Source organism: Zootoca vivipara, chromosome 7 (genome assembly GCF_963506605.1).
Source record: "Zootoca vivipara chromosome 7, rZooViv1.1, whole genome shotgun sequence".
Classification (NCBI taxonomy): domain Eukaryota; kingdom Metazoa; phylum Chordata; class Lepidosauria; order Squamata; family Lacertidae; genus Zootoca; species Zootoca vivipara.
In genome coordinates this window covers 30,162,123-30,173,472 of record NC_083282.1, presented here as the reverse complement: position 1 = coordinate 30,173,472, position 11,350 = coordinate 30,162,123, and the positions used below count along the sequence as shown (strand labels likewise).

The window sequence follows — 11,350 nt, the reverse complement described above, 5'->3', positions numbered from 1 at the left end:
GGTATTGTGGGGATTAGGGACGCCCAAATGGGCCTGTGAAGGTTTTGGATAACATGCAGAGTAGGACATTATAACAGGATAGTTCAGTCGCAGGATCCTTTAGAAGCCATTCTGTGATATATTACTGCAATATATTACTCTCCTGTTCTCTACAAACATTGTCATGTCATCTGCTTCCCCCTGCCCTTGCAGTTATGAAAGCTAGATGTGGAAAAAATATTCAATTGGGTTTTAAATACTAATTGTAATGTTAAGAACTATGTCTCTCTCCCCCCTTCCCCCTCTTAATGGCAATACATGTTAAAATAACAATAATTAGAAATCCAAAGTAACCGATTAAAATCTGTCTTGGCTCAGTACCATAAATAGCACCTCCTATCAGATATGAGTTAAGGGAAATTCCCCTGTCATCCATTCAAAGAATTATTATGTGGTTCGATTATACCTACCACTTTAAAACATTTCCCCACTTTTTTGTTTTTCTGCACAGAAACATTTACTCTTATTCATCTTTGTATTTTTTGTGTGTATGTGTAAGCTTGTTAAAAACCTTTGTGTGGAGATAAGCTACTTTGCAGGCTTTTTCAAAATCTGTTGCACGGTTTTATTTTTTTAAGTGCTCCAAATATCTCTAGTTAACTCACAGGTCAGCCAAATGGCAATTATAATTCTTAGGAGTAATCTTTCTGTTTTGCTGTGTTGTGCTTTGCATGTTTTCAAAGACAAACAAAAAAGAATAACACACTGGAAAACTCCATAGCTTTCTCAGTACTGTACAGTACTCAGTACTGCAGAGCACTTACTCATTAGCACTGCAATCTTATTCACATCTTACTGAGTTGAATAGACTTTACTTTTAGGTAAGTGTTTATAAAGGTAAAGGGGCCCCTGACCATTAGGTCCAATCGCGAACGACTCTGGGTTTGCGGTGCTCATCTCGCTTTATTGGCCAAGGAAGCCGGCGTACAGCTTCCGTGTCATGTGGCCAGCATGACTAAGCTGCTTCTGGCAAAACCAGAGCAGCGCATGGAAACGCCGTTTACCTTCCGGCCAGAGCGGTGCCTATTTATCTACTTGCACTTTGATGTGCTTTCGAACTGCTAGGTTGGCAGGAGCAGGGACCGAGCAATGGGAGCTCACCCCGTCATGGGGATTTGAACCGCCGACCTTCTGATCAGCAAGTTCTAGTAAGGCCCACTGAATTTGATGGCACAGTTAGGATATTGCTGTTAGTATTTACACTAAAATGGAAGGGTGTCCTCCACAACATTCACTGTTCCTCTGCAAACTATATTTGCTGTTTGTACCATTGGAACTCTGGATGGAAGGGAGGATGTTTGAAACCACAGAGTTAACTTCACAAAGCATGAGGTGTATAGACCAATATCTGTCTCTCATTGGCAGCCTATATCCAACATCGCCTGCAAGTAATGTTTTGACTTAGGGTCCCTCAATGATGCTGTGGGAAAGAAGGAGCCATGTCAGAAGACGCTGCTAGTGAGACACGTTTATCTTTGAAGACAGCAGCTATAAGAGTATTTGATCTTCCTCTTTCCTGGTATTCTTTCTAACCCAGGTAATCCTTGCATCTCTTTAGTGCTTTTTGAAGCTAACATCTAACAGTGTTTTATATAATGTGCTTTTATGCAATATGTATTTGGTTAAGATGGTTTATGTAAAATTATTGTTGAATGTAACATTAAAAAAATATTGTTGTGGATTCCAGTAGACTTCATTCTGTTACATGTACTGGACTGCAGAGGCTCCTCTGAAGCCTTTGCAGTGCCATACATCTCAATTGTTAGAATGATTACAACCAGTACTGCCTATCTTGTTTTTTCTGTTTTGAGTCGAAGTACATTATTTGATGTATTGTGTAGCCAGTTTCTAATTATTTTCTGCCTTTCAGTGTAAAGTTTTTTATTGAGCTCACTGATATCAATAAAGAATAAACAATAAACCCTTAAGAGTAATATGGGTAGTATACAGCTAAGTCATATTCAGAGCAGACCTGTTGAAATCACAGAAGTTAGCGGCAACTAATTTTAATTGCTTGATTTCAGCAGGTCTGCTTGTAGTACAATTTAGTCAGATATCACCCTTTGTTTGGCAGTTTTAATAATTATAAAATAGAGACTACCTCTTAAGAATATATTGCTAATAACCACACCCTATGTGTATGTTTTCTTGCTAATGCAAGTCACAGAAGGCTTTAGACAGTATTTTGTTTTTTAAGATTTCTACAAATTTAATCATGTTGCTGTCAGTTTTGTCCTAATTTACAAGATGAGCATTTACAGAGGGTTGATACTTCCAATATTTAGCATGATCTGCAGAATCAGGAAGACAGAATAATCTAGATCAGGCTTTTACTGTGGGTGGTGGTGGATAGGACATACATCTGTTTCTAAAGCAGGGAAGGGTGGGGCCCCAACTGCCAATAACATTGCTGCACCATAAGAGGGGGTGGAGTGGTGAAAATCCACAGAACAGAAATAGACAGTGTTGGACTGAATTCTGTTACATTGATGTCAATGTGCTCCACTCCAGAAGAGGAAATTTGTCTCAATGACAAAAAAAAACCTCTGCTAGTTCCATCAACTACCGTGTTTCCCCTTTTTTAATACGTAGTCAGAAAGTAAGCCATGGAGGGTTTTTCTAGAAGTAAGATAAGTAAGACGTACCCCGAAAGTAAGCCACCATTGTTTCTGTCACCTCCTCAGCCCCTCCTGTGTGCTCAGGGAGCCAGCGAACCAGCAACAGGCATGGGGGGAAAACGCGCCTCTCAGCTGATTTCTCCACCGCCTGCTGAGCGCACAGGGAGAGGGGGGGAAGCCTCTTCCTGTCCCTCTGGAGCAGGCCTGTCTTTCCTATTGGGGCTACTGGTGCTTTCCTTTTCGACCCTGGGAGGCAGCGAATACATCCAATGGTCAGGGCGCTTTGGGGCGCCCATCTCTCCCCGTCTGCACCTTTTCTCCTCCTTCTGGGCCAGCACGCGCCCTCTTTTGCTCGCTCCCTGCCTCTCCTGTGACAACAGGCAGCGGCGGCGGCGGCGGCAGCCACAGCCGGCTGCAAGGCAGAGAAGCTAAGCCCAGCGGAGCCGAGGTGCTGTTGAGCGGCTGCGGGCTCCCTTTGGCCGGCCTTCCTTGTGTGCGTCTGGCCGCGATGCGCCTCCCTCCTCCTCCTCCGGCGTAGCAACAGCAGCGGGAGGCTCCTCCTCCTCCGGCAACGGCAGCAGCGGCTCCCGCTCGGGTCTGGCCGCGATGCGCCTCCCTCCTCCTCCTCCGGCATAGCAACAGCAGCGGGAGGCTCCTCCTCCTCCGGCAACGGCAGCAGCGGCTCCCGCTCGGGTCTGGCCGCGATGCGCCTCCCTCCTCCTCCTCCGGCGTAGCAACAGCAGCGGGAGGCTCCTCCTCCTCCGGCAACGGCAGCAGCGGCTCCCGCTCGGGTATGCACCCCTCCAGCCAGCAGCCAGCCAGGCGGCTCCCACAAGGGCTGCAGCGGTGGCTGGTGGTGCGGCAGCAGGGAAGGCCGCCTAGCCAAGCGAGTGAGCTGTGTGCCCTCTCCACCCGCCTCCCTTTTTCCACCTCCACCACCTCCTCCGCCAGCCAGCCAGCCTTGTCGCCGCTTTTGGGCGCCTGCCTCCGTCCTCCGCGGCCCCCAGGGGCTAGCAGCAGCAACAGCAGTGGGAGGATGAGGATGACACTGCTGGGTCCCGCTGCCTTGAACCGAGTGGCGCTGCTGCAAGATTGCTTAATAAAAAATAGATTGCTTAATAAAAAAACCAAGACACCCCCCGAAAATAAGCCATAGGCTTATTTTCTTGAGTAAAATAAATATAAGACGGTGTCTTAAAATGTGGGAAACACGGTAGGAAAAAACCTGAATGTATAATGTATCTCTGTCGGGGCCCCAATATGAACAGAGAGCCTGAAAGTTTGAATATTGAGAAACACATATTAGGAATGTGATCCAGAGGGTCATTTTGTGCAGATAGAACTTGTATATAATGCAAGCATAGTGACATTTGTCCGGTAACAGGCAAACCACATGTAGCCACAGAATGCTTTGTGAGAATGTCTGTTGCACACAGGAAAACTACTGAAAAGGTTGTAAATTCACTGTCTTGAGCAGCATACTTTGCTTGTGTTGAGGATCTGCACAAGTACAGCAGATTGCCTGCTGCTGAACTAATAGAAACCATGCCCCGTCCTCTGGTGACCACACCCCAGCTACTTTCCCCTGAGTACCTGTTGATTGGGAGAAAGCGCCACAATTACTCCTGTATCCTTAGATCAATTGAGGAAGACAAAAAATCAGTGGAGAGTAGAAATCACATCAGATTCTGCTATTTTCTTTTAAATAATGAGGCATGTGTGGGCGACACATTCGGCAGTGGCTGTAATGTTATGTCTGGTGCAAATAGTAATGTGATTGCCAACTCTATGCTAATATGTTTGTTCATAAAGTTCATCACAGTGCATAGCTGCCAAGTCCGGGTCGTAAAGATCCGGGATCGGCAGCGCGTGCATGACCGGAGGTTGCGTGACCAACTTCCGGTGGCGCTTCGCCCTTCTATGGGCATCAGAAAATGGCGGCGCCAGCGCCGGAAGTCGCTTCCGCGCATGACCGGAAACACGTAAAAGCGACTTCCGGCGCCGCCATTTTCTGATGCCCATAGAAGGGCGAAGTGCCACCGGAAGTCGCGTCACGCAACTTCCGGTCATGCGCGAAAGCGACTTCCAGCGCCGGCGTCGCCATTTTCTGGTGCCCATAGAAGGGCAAAGCGGCACCAGAAAAATGGCCGCCGGGAAGAAGCGAATTTAAGGGAGAATGCCGGGATTTAACACCAAACGGGAGACCGCCGGGAAACGGTAAGAAAAAAGGGGTTTTCCCGGCGGATACGGGATACTTGGCAGCTATGTCACAGTGTACCAATTCTTAGTTGGTTCCAGGCTACATATTCTAATGAGATGCCAGGTGGAAACCTTTAAAAATGTCTCTACAGTAAATGGTTGCATAGCAAAACATAGAATATGATTAATTATAGAGTAGGACTAATGCACTTAAACAAATGCTTTAATTAGCATACCATGTTCTAAAAGTAGCTAATGTTGGGCACATCCAGTTCTGCTTCCAGTAATATCAGCTTACTGCTCAAATTCCTGGAAAGAATCTGTGTTGGTCTTTGGGAGCAAAAGAAATCATTTTAACTTGTGGGCAAGTTTTCTCTAGGCCTTCGGATTTGCTAGTGGGAATCCAAAGGCCTGTGGTCAAAATGTAGAAATACAGCATCCAATATAACTTTCAAAATAAATGCAGATGCACACTTTCCCAAAGTTAACATAAAAGTATAGTATTTTATCCTATTGTGTGTTGTTATTATTTTACTGAAGTTATTTAAGATTTATGCAAAATAACTTGCATAGAGTTTCTTGGATTGATGTAGTGTTCAGATTTCAAATGTTAGCTTAAACCTATTGCATCAAAACTGAATTATTATTTTCTCCTGTAGAACATATGATATAACTTACTTTTTAAAATATGTGTTTTAAGGTTAAGGTTTCCCCAGGTCTCAAGAAGTTATTTGTAATAACAGCAGTGGGTGCAGTGTCTGTGCTCTTTCTTGCCCATCACTTCAAAAGAAAGCGTGGGAAGAAAACCAGGAATGTATCTCCATGGGAGCCAGGCCACGTGGTGTTAGACTATATAAAAACACCTGCATCAGAGAAAGGTAGGTGACACGATGTCTAAGGAAAGCCAAGATTCTATACACACCTGGGAGGAAGCCTCGTTGAACACAGTGGGGCTTACTTCTGTGCACACCTTCATAGACTTGCACTGGCCAGCTTTAGAAGTACATGGAAGTAAGTTGGAAAAATTGGGGCTTAGTGCCAAGCAAGCAACCTGAGACTGGGGTAGAGTTTTGTTAAGTTCCTCAGCTTGGTCTTGCACTGAAACATGTACTACATGCATGCAACAGTGTGTGTGCACCACAACTCTGCCCTTAACAAATCCCTAAACTGCCTCTTTATCGCTTAGAAATATTTTTTTTAAAAAACCACAATAAACAGTTGGGAGGCTTAGCATAGCCCTTATTGGCCTGCAAGGAGATGGACACGTGTAGCACCTTTTCCCCCAGCAGCAGGTCCAGCATAAACCTGCCTGTAGCCTTCCTTGTTTATTTTCCCATCCTCAAGCCTTGCTGACTGCAAAGTGCACATGCTTGTCCTTCCTTATAGAAAGCAATAGTTGAGAGCTTAGTGATTCACAGCTTATACCGTCATTGTACAGCATTAATAGCATTCTAGAATGTTACATTACTTTCAAAATGATAACTTTAAGAGTTGCTTGAAAAGAGAGTGTTACCCCATCTTAAACAATTATTGCTCAAATACAACAGAAAATTAGATAGTGGTTGTTCAATGAAAACCCTTTGCGGTCATGCAAGTGACACTTGCTTCAATGGGGGTTACTCCCAGGTAAGTCTGCATAGGTCTGTCACTTTGATTGTATTATCTTCCTCTTCAGGTTCCAGTTGTTCCAGCAGCAGACAAAATCTAACACTTTCGTTGAGTTCAGCCAAAGAAAAGGGTTCTCAATCCTATATCAATGCAAATGGAGGCCTTTTCAGTAAATATTCGGGTTCAGTGCAGAGTTTGGCCTCGGTAAGCATATCTTATTATTTTCATGCAGTTTGCTGATAAGCTGTTGAATAGTGATCCCTCCCCCCCAAAAAATTAACTTGCATAGGGGCAGGAAAGAGGCTCTCTTCCTGGATCAGTGCTACTCTAGAATGTGTGCCATTTTTATGCTGAATCTCACCTTGCTTTTCCTCCTGTGCAAAATGAACCTTAAAGGCACCTAGCCTGAAAACCCTTGGGCTTATTTGTCTATCTAGCATGTTTCTTACTTAGGGGCACCTCTGTGCTATTGTCATATAAATTGCCCACAAAACTATGGGGACATCTAGTGGATTTTTTTTTAAAAACTTATCCCCGAACTGAAAGACTGCCCTTCCAGGAAAGCCATGTGAGCTAAGCATCCAAAATCCGTCACCTGTACATCTTCTTTAAATTAGGTCCAAAGTGCCGCATCCTGTCCTAGCTGTGCTTGTGTCAATTCTAGTTCCTGGGACAAAGCAGATGAAGATGATATAAAGCTGGTCAATGTTCCAGTAACTACTCCAGAAAATTTATACTTGATGGGTAAGTGAGCAGCTTCCTTACATGCAGCATTTCTTGCTGCTATTTTTAAATGTTTCTAAGTTTAGGATTTAAAGGAGGAATTAAATTTAATTTAATTTAAATTTAATTAATTTAATTTAATTTAATTAATTTAATTAATTTAATTTAATTAATTTAAATTAAATTAAATTAAATTAAATTAAATTTAAATTTAATTTAAAAGGAGGAATTAAAGAACCTTTTAATGAGGGTGAAAGAGGAGAGCGCAAAATATGGTCTGAAGCTCAACATCAAAAAAACCAAGATCATGGCCACTGGTCCCATCACCTCCTGGCAAATAGAAGGGGAAGAAATGGAGGCAGTGAGAGATTTTACCTTCTTGGGCTCCTTGATCACTGCAGATGGTGACAGCAGTCATGAAATTAAAAGACGCCTGCTTCTTGGGAGAAAAGCAATGACAAACCTAGACAGCATCTTAAAAAGCAGAGACATCACCTTGCCGACAAAGGTCCGTATAGTTAAAGCTATGGTTTTCCCAGTAGTGATGTATGGAAGTGAGAGTTGGACCATAAAGAAGGCTGATCGCCGAAGAATTGATGCTTTTGAATTATGGTGCTGGAGGAGACTCTTGAGACTCTTGTGCAGAGCAGATAACATAAGAAAGTTAAGTCACAACTATGTTGTGCATTTCATCATCAAGAAATGAAGCATGTCTTCAAGGAGTCCCAAGCAGTGGTTTCTCCTTGTGCCCATTTCAGCCTTCTCACAACAACACTATGATCACAGTGCTTACGGGGAATAGTAGTAGTACTATATAAAGAAGTCTTAAGGGGGGAAACCAAAGTAGGCAAAATTGGCTGGAGAGATGTTTTTCTCCCTTTCTCATAACGCTAAAGCCTGGAGTCATCCAATGATGATGTTTCTGCCAAAACATGTAGTTATGCCCATCAACCTGGATGGTTTTAAAAGTGTCTATTAGCCATGGTCCCATCACCTCCTGGCAAATAGAAGGGGAAGAAATGGAGGCAGTGAGAGATTTTACTTTCCTGGGTTCCATCATCACTGCAAATGGTGACAGCAGTCATGAAATTAAAAGACGCCTGCTTCTTGGGAGAAAAGCAATGACAAACCTAGACAGCATCTTAAAAAGCAGAGACCACCACCTTGCCGACAAATGTCCGTATAGTTAAAGCTATGGTTTTCCCAGTAGTGATGTATGGAAGTGAGAGCTGGACCATGAAGAAGGCTGATCGCCGAAGAATTGATGCTTTTGAATTATGGTGCTGGAGGAGACTCTTGAGAGTCCCATGGACTGCAAGAAGATCAAACCTATCCATTCTTAAGGAAATCAGCCCTGAGTGCTCCCTGGAAGGACAGATCGTGAAGCTGAGGCTCCAATACTTTGGCCACCTCATGAGAAGAGAAGAATCCTTGGAAAAGACCCTGATGTTGGGAAAGATTGAGGGCACTAGGAGAAGGGGACGTCAGAGGACGAGATGGTTGGACAGTGTTCTCGAAGCTACCAACATGAGTTTGACCAAACTGCGGGAGGCAGTGCAAGACAGGAGTGCCTGGCGTGCTATGGTCCATGGGGTCACGAAGAGTCGGACACGACTAAACGACTAAACAACAACAAGTTTAGGATTGTTGGCTATTACAAAAATAGTGTTACTTTCTTTCAAGGGCATGATGACACTTGTATTTAACAACTGTTAAAGAAAGATCTATTTGTTGCCTTAAGTCCCTTATAGGCCATATAACATACCTGTCTGCATGAACACAAAGCCTGCCACATGCAGGGATCAGAAACAGAAAGAGCATGTGGTGTGTAGTTTCTGTAAACAACAAAAGTTTTACAAACTAATAGAAACATGAGACCTTCCTCATCTACAACATTGCTACGTGCATTCACAATATGTTTGCTTATTGAATATTAAAAGAATGTGTAGCTTCACTTGGGGCAATTGAATTGGAAGGACTCGAAAGCTGTCTCATCCATTCCCCTCTCACAATGCAGCATTCCTCCTGATCAGTCAATGAAGTACATGGCTTGCTCAGCTAGAGTGCCAGTACATTGGACTGATTTATTTGGCAGGCACCTTTCTACAAAAGGTTCAAATGCCAAGCCATGCCACCTGGTACAAGGGAAGGCAAACTGAAAATCTGATACAGGGTTGTTGCATTAGTAAACCTTTCTTTCAGGAATGGAACTATTTGAAGAAGCTCTTCGCCGATGGGAGCAGGCACTGACCTTTCGTAACAGGCAAGCGGAAGATGAAGCCAACTGTAGCGCCGTCAAACTTGGAGCAGGTGACGCTATTGCAGAAGAAAGTGTAGAAGTAAGTAAATGAGTTGCTGTTTCTTCAAATAATTTTCCTGCCTGTTTCTGGATAAAATTCCAGCTTCTAGCAAAGAAACTAAAGAGAACCTGGATAACACCAAGGTTGCAGGTTCAATCCCCGTAAAGGACAGCTGCATATTCCTGCGTTCCAGGGGGTTGGACTAGATGATCCTCAGGGATCCTTCTAACTCTTATGAAGCTGAGAAACTCTATGAGTCTCTTGAATGCCTGCAATATGAGCAACTGCTTCCCCATTGACCTATTTCTTCTTCGGTGTCTTTCTTCCTTCAAAAGTTTTAAATATATCATAGTACCATATTGGCCCGAATATAAGCCACACCTTTAAAATTCATGGGGGGAGGGGAGACAATACCCAGATATAAACCGCTCCCTTAAAATTCTGCAGGCACTCACGCCCATTCCGTTTTACCGTATGTCTGTTTCAGCAGCGATATCATAAATGCCCATTTTGGTAAGGTCACAAATTTAAGCCGTTCTTTAACTTTTCATGGTCGGAATTTGGAAAAAAAATGAGGCTTATATTCAGGCCAATACGGTACTATTAAAATCAAAATTTATATAAAAATATCTCAAAATTATCTCATTGCAAATCCTGGCTAGGATGAACTGCCACGAGCTTAATAGGATAACATTAGAAGATGATTCCTATATTCTTTTATCCCCTACTTTGGCCATCTAAGAATGCTTCACGTTGAGCCCACATTGGTTGGACCCTCTTCCATTGGTTAGTTAACTTTTAAAGTGTTTCCTTATTCTCTTGAAGTACCCATCTGCCTTTCACTTAGCTTCTTTAATTGGGCCTGGGATTTGGAGAGGTGTTTGCCCACTATCTCCTGTACCTAAGTGGAAGCACAAAGAAATGCAAACTGAGACAGATAACATAGCTTGTAGTTCTTTCTCCATGGACTTCCTCCCTGGCCAGGTAGAGAAAACAGGTGGGGTAGAGGCACAGATGATAAGAACAAAGTTTGCGCAACTGGCCAACCTCACAAGGCAGTTTCTTGTACAGTGATCTTTATATGTCCACAGTGATGGAAACCCTAAGTATTTTGTTGCTGAAAGGCATGAATTTCACACATATTTTAAACTCTCTTTTTGTACCCAGTTGCAGACATGTTTATGTGGAAGTTCCGGGGTGGGGTATCTGAAATATATGTACATAGAATTGCACATTTAGTTTTTCTGAAGTGAGCTTCTTGAAATAAGCATGCTGCTAGAGTCCAACTTTCCTAATCTTAATAGGTTAGTTTCTGTTCTAGGTAATGTTTTCAGGTCCTGCTGATTTTTGCATGTGGCACAGTATAAATATTTGATATAAATAATAACCAAAATAGTGTTTGTTGATCCTTGGCACATCTCAGAATATCCATGAGCTGAATAAAATATTGGTGACAGAACGTATTTGCCCTCTGCAACTTCTGTTTCGCAGGATATCATTAGTGCTGAATTTATTCATAAACTTGAATCCTTGCTCCAAAGAGCTTATCGTCTTCAGGAAGAATTTGAGGCTTCTCTTGGGGCATCTGACCCTGCTTCCTTTGCCAATGATATTGGTGAGTTTGTCTTGGCTTTAAACTTGCATGTTTCTTGATAATATGTGATTGCTAATCTTGGAAACTTTTTGGGACATGGCAGAAATAGGGGAATGAGAAATTACTTGTGATTTGAGTTGCTCCTCTTGTACAAAGGCTCAGTTCCACAAAGCTGGTTTAGCTGCCGGCTCATAGTAGTAGCACAAGGAGCCTGTAAAAGGATTTTTTTAATCCGCATGTCTACATATTTGGACTGAATTTAGACCCAG

At 43.2% G+C, this 11,350-nt stretch overlaps 1 protein-coding gene across 3 annotated transcripts in view; it reads left to right on the top strand.

The window, feature by feature from the left end:
* Positions 1 to 1,467: 1,467 nt before the first annotated feature.
* MIGA1 (mitoguardin 1) overlaps positions 1,468 to 11,350 on the top strand; it is a 39,946-nt gene continuing 30,063 nt past the window's right edge. The window contains exons 1-6 of one of the 3 annotated variants that reach the window (XM_060276804.1): positions 1,468 to 1,563; positions 5,543 to 5,734; positions 6,532 to 6,668; positions 7,082 to 7,208; positions 9,390 to 9,526; positions 10,979 to 11,102. In XM_060276804.1, coding sequence (XP_060132787.1) covers positions 1,479 to 1,563; positions 5,543 to 5,734; positions 6,532 to 6,668; positions 7,082 to 7,208; positions 9,390 to 9,526; positions 10,979 to 11,102 — 802 coding nt within the window. In that variant the 5' untranslated portion in view covers positions 1,468 to 1,478. Of the gene's footprint in view, positions 1,564 to 4,741; positions 5,735 to 6,531; positions 6,669 to 7,081; positions 7,209 to 9,389; positions 9,527 to 10,978; positions 11,103 to 11,350 lie in introns of those variants that run through there. The other 2 variants (XM_060276803.1, XM_035122313.2) reach the window with 2 other exon arrangements.